A 6,640-nucleotide genomic window follows, 5' to 3' on the forward strand; every position below is an offset into this window, starting at 1 on the left:
ACGGCAGGAGGCAGCTACTGCTTGACAAGTACCTATATATATATATATATATATTTACATGTCTCCAAAACAATAGAGTACAAAAAGATCCACTATCTCTACTCATATATGCATATATATGAACTTTTACTTGCCTTTATAATAATGTCGTTTTCAACATTAATTAGCTACTAGCTAGAGGACACTCTTATAGAGTATAGTAGTAGCACTGGGCTCTAGTAGATTTCAGGAATAAATACGGTGGTGGTGTGTGACTTAGTGTATTTCAAGCAAAGTAAACATTCAATTTTGGCACCACTCATCATTAGCTTTTAATAATAACACCCCAATTGGAGCCACGAATCACATTGTATGGTGGGAAAGAAAAGAAAAATTGTAATTTATAAACAGCTTTCTAATCCAATATTAGGGTCCTTAGAAGAAAAATGGTAAAAATACAAGAAGAAAACAAAAGAGTGTATAGATGGGAGAGTAAAACTTTTGTTCCTCTCCTTCTGAAGTCTGCTAATTTTTTACAACACTATGCATCACAAACCTTTTCTGTTAAAGCTATGAAAAAGCAAATGTTAGTTAGATAGGAACTATTTGACTGTGTACCATGGTCAAATTGTTGAAGCCATTAATGCTTCAAGTTTTCCCTGAATCCAATGCTCATGTTGCTTTGTAATCCCTTCCCCAAACCATCTTGCATCATAGCCGCAAACTCATTGTAATCAATACGCCCATCCTGAAAAAATTACACAATTGTGAATATTAAACAATTTTACATAGGACAACATATTCTAATAGCAGCCAGGTTTTCAATTAAGTAAATTACATTATCTTGGTCGACTTCACTTATTATGTCATCTAATTGAACATTTTCCAATCCAAACTTGTCACAGACTTGTTGGAGCTCATCTGGAGTTATGTAACCACTCCCATCTTTGTCAAAATAAGAGAAGGCTGCATACAAGTGATCCTCCTTTTGAATCTTATTTAGATGAAGCATTGCTGCTACAAACTCACCATAGTCTATGGTACCACTATTATTAATGTCTGCCTGAAATTTTTAGAGGAACAGGAAAAGTTAATTGAAAGGACAGAATGTTATCAAACTCAACAAGCCAAGTCATATCAAAAGTACACGAAAATAGCTAATCTACTGGTTTGTTATTAAATAAAGATCATCCTAAAAATTTTAGGATGCAATTTTGAGGTTTACTATTAATAACAATTGTCGATCTATGTTCCTAACATCTTCACATGTCAAAATAACAATTGATTTTGCTACAAACAGAGTCCACTAGCAAGGAAACAAATAGCAAACAAAATTGATTATACAATTTTTACAAGCCTTATTACAGTTCTTTGAATTAGAATCATTACTTACCGCTTGCATTAGTCCACTTATTTCGGAATCCTTGAGATTTGCACCTACCCTTTCCAAACCATTCTTTAGTTCCTCAAGAGTAATCTGTCCACTATTATCGGCATCTATCATCTTAAACATCTCCTTCAAACCCGCAATTTCCTCTTCAGACAAGGTTTCTGCAATAACCTGCAATGATACAACAATTGCAAGTCATGCGCTAAAGAATAGAACACCCTAAACATAATCAAAATGTACAATTTCTCTATGGACATGGATTGTAGTATAATAATCATACCTTAATTGCAATACATGCTAGTGCTTGGAAAATAAAAAAAAAAGCTGACCAATAGTAATTTAATGAATGATTAACCTTATGTGCACACCTTTAACTGCTATAATTATATAGTTGAGTTGACTGATAAATACTCACCCTAATGGCTATTTTCTTCAGCTTGTTCATAGCAGAGAATTGTTTCAAGCGAGATAAAACAGCGGAATCAAGAGGTTTGTCAGGAGCAACGCCACCAACTTGAACCCAAGGATGGCCTACGACAGAGTAGAAGCATTAAAACAAATATGTGAAGCCTAGTTTTAAGTTAGAAGAACATATTATTATTTGGAATGAAAAAAAAAAATAAGTCATCATATTTTAAATGGAAAAAGCTACTGCTAATGCTCAAATCACCACATTCTAGTTTATACCATTAGAATTTTTAAAAAAGAGGGTCAGAACTTTGGATCATAAAACAATTCATATTGCATATTTCTTTTACTTTATGATAAAAAAAAAAAAAAAAAAAAAAAAAAAAAAGAGCTCCAAATCATGCCAATGTCAAATGATATTGCTTATTTAGACTAAAAAGATGCATCTATACAATAGGAAAATAAAATGTACGAATATGGATGCTAAACAAATTAAGTCATCTGATATAATAATCAATCAAGACCATTAACTTACTAAGAACTTCATGGGCCGTAAGTCGCTTCTTAGGGTCCCTTACAAGCATTCTTCGAACAAGATCCTTTGCACTTTCAGATATGCTAGGCCATGGTTCAGAGATAAAATCGAGTTCTCCCTTTAAAACCTGCTCAAATATTCCTTGCTCCGATTCTGATCCATTAAAAAGCAAGTACAATCGATATAAGTCCACAACTATAGATGATTAATGAATTTGTAAAACAACCAAGATATGAAACATAAGATCCTTACCATCCCAAAATGGGGGCACTCCACTAAGTAAAATATAAATGATCACCCCAGCGCTCCAAACATCACATTCTGGACCATAATGCTTCCGTAACACTTCTGGGGCGACATAGTAAGGACTACCAACCACATCAGTAAACGTTTCACCTGAGAATATTAACATTTTCCTATATTAGAGATAGAAAATTCTTATTCTAAATAAAGAGGAAAGCACTCAGAGCTTATTTTAGGTGCGTTTCAACATAGTGTGATCAGTGTTACTTGGCTAATTCACTAAAACACCCTATCACTGCCATAATACAACATTATGCATATCAATGTTAGCTACTTTGTCTCATATAAACTATGATAAATTAAGCACAAGCCACTTGGAAAACAGTGGTTTAAGCCATTTCTTTTAATCCTCCCCAAAAGGATTGTTAGGACTCAGCTCTTTTTCCTACAAAGGACATACTTTATCTATAATATCAGGGAAAACCAACAGCAATTCATCACAAAATTAAGTCCACAAAGAAACAAGAAAGGCATATCACCCAAAAACAGCTACAACAAACCTGGCTTAAAGAACATTGAAAGCCCAAAATCAATTGTTTTAAGTGGGGCATCCTCTTCATGGTTAACAAATAAAAAGTTCTCAGGCTTCAAATCTCGATGCATAACACCAAGAGAATGGCATGCTTCAACAACACCAACTATAATCCTAGCTAGCTCTGCTGCTTTCCTCTCTGTATAGTGCCCCCTTTGTATAATCCTATCGAAAAGCTCTCCACCAGCACAAAGCTCCATAACTACATGGACAGCAACAGCATCCTCATAAGCCCCAACAATCTGTATCACATGAGGATGACCAGCCAAATGGTGCATTATCTGAATCTCCCTCCTAACATCCTCCACATCCTCAGCTGTCGTCAGTTTCCTTTTCGCAATTGTTTTACAAGCAAATTCTTTAGATGTCATCTTCTCCAAGCAAAGGAACGTTGTCCCAAACTGCCCTTGTCCAAGCTTCCTTCCAACACTGTAAAAATCCTTTATATTTGCAGTCTTTCTTCCTAAAACTGATTCTGCTTGAAGCCCTGCACTCGAAAGCCTCTTAATATGAGAAGGTTTCTTGGGTTTTGAAGTATCTGCAGCCTTTGCACCTTCCTCCTTTACCCCTTCCTTATCAGGTTTATTAGATTCCACCTCCTTAGGCTGAACCTGAGGTTGAGGTTGAGGTTGTGATTGAGGCTGAGGCTGAGGCTGAGGCTGAGGTAAAGGCAGGGGATGAGCCTGAGATGGCTGAGGATGAGGGGGGCGATCTTGTTGATCATTAGCAATTTTCACAGTTTCAGGAGGTGTGTTCTGAACCGGCATTGAACGATCACCATTTTTAGACCCATGTGATCCTTTAGATGAACCACGAACCGAATCAAGACCTGAATTTTGGGCAGGCTTAGCTTCACTTTCTTGATTAGTTAGAGGAGGAGGATGAAGGTTGTCCTCCGGCGGTCGGGTTCGCCAAACCGCGGCAGTAACAGATTGCAAGAAACCACCAGAACCAAGATTTGGGCCTACGCATGTATTCCCCATCAAACAAAATCAACTCCCACCAATCTCTCAACTTCTTAAATTATGAAAATCACCGTCTTTTAAATTCCAATCTTCGAAACCGATCATTCCTGATAATCCCCATTGACATCGAACCCCAATTTTCAAACAATTTCAACACAAACCTTCAAATCAATTTCCTACCATTATTTCCAATTCCAATTTCCTCCAACTTTTTTTTGAAAGAACTACGCTTTCAATAACTAAGAAAGATAGATGGAAAACACAAAGGGAATTCTCTCCCCTTGAACAGTACCAGCAACACAGCTAGAAATTCCAATTAGGATTGATACATCTTCGCTAATCCAACGCTTGAACTACTACCTTCGAATCTGAAAGCACATGAACATGCACATATGATTATCAATTTTACACATGAATCAATAAACACAGCGAAGAAGAAGAAAAAAATCAACAAAATGCATATAAACTTATTTACACATGCACATATAAAATGGTTTCAGAAATGCAAACAATTCGATCAATTGCGAAACTTGATCAAATTATCGTCAATATCTAATCGCTGTCGTAAATTACATGTATTTATCAAAAGAATTTGTTGTCCACAAAGAAAGCGGAGAGATCATCGCTTCTAATCTATTTCTTCATCAATTCATAATTAGATCAAATTACGTCTTAATCCTTCTTCATATAAAGTTATGACTAATAATAATATGTAAACGGTCCATGCAAATAATATTTATCTTTTATAGTATAGTTTTGTATATTTATATTCATACGATCATATTCGCAGTTCCCGCCACGATTTTGAAACGACCTTTTTGCTTGTGTTGTATTTGCATGCATGCATGCATGCATGTGTGTTTATGATTGCCCTTCCATACAAACATAATGACAAATTTGAGTTTCTAACTCCAATTTACATTCTAACAAAATATATATATATGATATATATGATTTTTGAGTGTATTGCATATTATCAAAAATATATAGTTACGTGTACCTGATTAAGAAATCTACAAATCTGAAAATGAAAATGAAAAAAGAAATCTTCAAACCTGAAAATGAAGAATAGAGAAACAAATCTCAGAGAAAAGGCAGTGTGAGAGAGAGAAAGATATAAAGAGGGGAGAAAAGATTCATTTTTCATTTTTGGAAACAGTTCCAAAACAATCCCATTCATCTTTAGAAACAATCCCAAAACAATCCTAAAGAAAAGAAGTGTGAAAGAGAGCGGCATATAGAAAGAGGGGAGAGAGAGAATATCAAGGGAGAGGAATATATTTACCTGATGCAGACATAGATGGAAGAGAAGGGAGAAAAGAAATCACATGAAGAGGAAGTAAAGAATATGAAGAGGCGAAAATAAAGGAGGAGAAGAGATGATATATGAAAATTAAGTTTTGTGTGTAGGAAAAAGGAAAATCTAATTTAGGCAAATATTTTAAAAAACTAATAATCTAATTAACAAAAGTATTAAGCAAGAAACTAGGAAAAAATTAAGAAAATGAAGTTCCTAACATGGTAATTTGCCACACCATCAGCTCTAACAATAGTATTATATAGATATATATGTATATAAGAAATGTCTATGGTAAAGACTTTGATTTTGTCCCTATGGTAAAGATACTTTTCTAACCATATTAATTGTTGATTTAATGGTAATAAAGTTAAGAAAATATAATAATAATAGTGGAACCTAACTAGTAATATTTATAATCATAACTTTAATAGAAAAAGTTAAGAACAATAATATATTAATGAGAGCCTGTAAATTATATCACTTCTCTCTTCTTTATTTATTTATTATTATTATTTTTGAAAAGAATAGAATATGTATTATAAAAAAAATAAAAAGACTATTATTTTTTTAACTAAATTATTTTACTTTATTAAATGATAAAAAAAAATAACAAAAATATAAAAATTTGAAAAATCATGCAATCACAAACAAAGCTCAATTAAGATGTCATGTTATCACTCTTAACAAAAAAATTATATATATAGATATAGAGATAGATTGTTGTATACTTATCAATTTGTTACTATTGAATTTATTATCTATGGCTATAAAAAATACTCTTACTATAAGAACAAAATTAATGTACCTACTATAGACATGTCTATATATATATGTTAATGTTCACCTAAAATTTAATATTGTTCTAGTGATAATACTTCGCGAATAATAAATATATTTTATAATAGTTATTAAATTAAATTATATTTAATTTGATATTTTTTTTTTAACGGGACCTAATACTTAATGGAAAATTTAAGTTGTTATGTTTATGCTTATTTAGTTATCTTAATAATTGTTTTTGTCCTTTATATTATTTGTCATAAAATTATAATTTTGTTGGTTTGATATTTCTGTTGGAGCACAACAATTTTCCGACATCTATAATTTTCAATGATATAAAAGTTTTATATCATTTTAAACTTGTAACACAATTTTATATATATAGACAAAATTATTTCAATTAGCGTCTCTTTTTTAAAATAATTCCGGCACTTTCCCTTATAGGCCT

The 6,640-nt window shown here is 32.8% G+C and overlaps 1 protein-coding gene across 2 annotated transcripts; it reads right to left on the reverse strand.

Annotated features, from left to right (window-relative positions):
- Positions 1–349: 349 nt before the first annotated feature.
- Positions 350–6,110, reverse strand: LOC115698846 (calcium-dependent protein kinase 20). Of its 2 annotated transcripts, none has more exons than XM_030626043.2 (8): positions 5,168–6,110; positions 3,116–4,480; positions 2,565–2,708; positions 2,313–2,465; positions 1,785–1,900; positions 1,373–1,540; positions 818–1,042; positions 350–727 (listed from the first exon to the last, which is right to left on the reverse strand). In XM_030626043.2, the coding sequence occupies exons 2-8, from the start codon at positions 4,128–4,130 to the stop codon at positions 620–622; spliced, it is 1,929 nt and encodes a 642-aa protein (XP_030481903.1). In that variant the 5' UTR covers positions 4,131–4,480; positions 5,168–6,110; the 3' UTR covers positions 350–619. The 2 variants fall into 2 exon arrangements, with proteins under 2 accessions (XP_030481903.1, XP_030481906.1); XM_030626046.2 differs by having other exon boundaries at positions 5,113–6,110.
- Between the last annotated feature and the right edge of the window lie 530 nt (positions 6,111–6,640).

This window comes from Cannabis sativa, chromosome 8 (genome assembly GCF_029168945.1).
Source record: "Cannabis sativa cultivar Pink pepper isolate KNU-18-1 chromosome 8, ASM2916894v1, whole genome shotgun sequence".
Classification (NCBI taxonomy): Eukaryota; Viridiplantae; Streptophyta; class Magnoliopsida; order Rosales; family Cannabaceae; genus Cannabis; species Cannabis sativa.

What these genes read in the sequence shown, in the direction of transcription:
- LOC115698846 (XM_030626043.2), bottom strand. Translation starts at nt 4,130, where the DNA reads ATGGGGAATACATGCGTAGGCCCAAATCTTGGTTCTGGTGGTTTCTTG. An exon ending in TACGGCCCATGAAGTTCTTA is followed by an intron (nt 1,901 to 2,312) that starts GTAAGTTAATGG and finishes ACTCTGTCGTAG; the next exon opens with GCCATCCTTGGGTTCAAGTT. An exon ending in TAAGTGGACTAATGCAAGCG is followed by an intron (nt 1,043 to 1,372) that starts GTAAGTAATGAT and finishes TAAAAATTTCAG; the next exon opens with GCAGACATTAATAATAGTGG.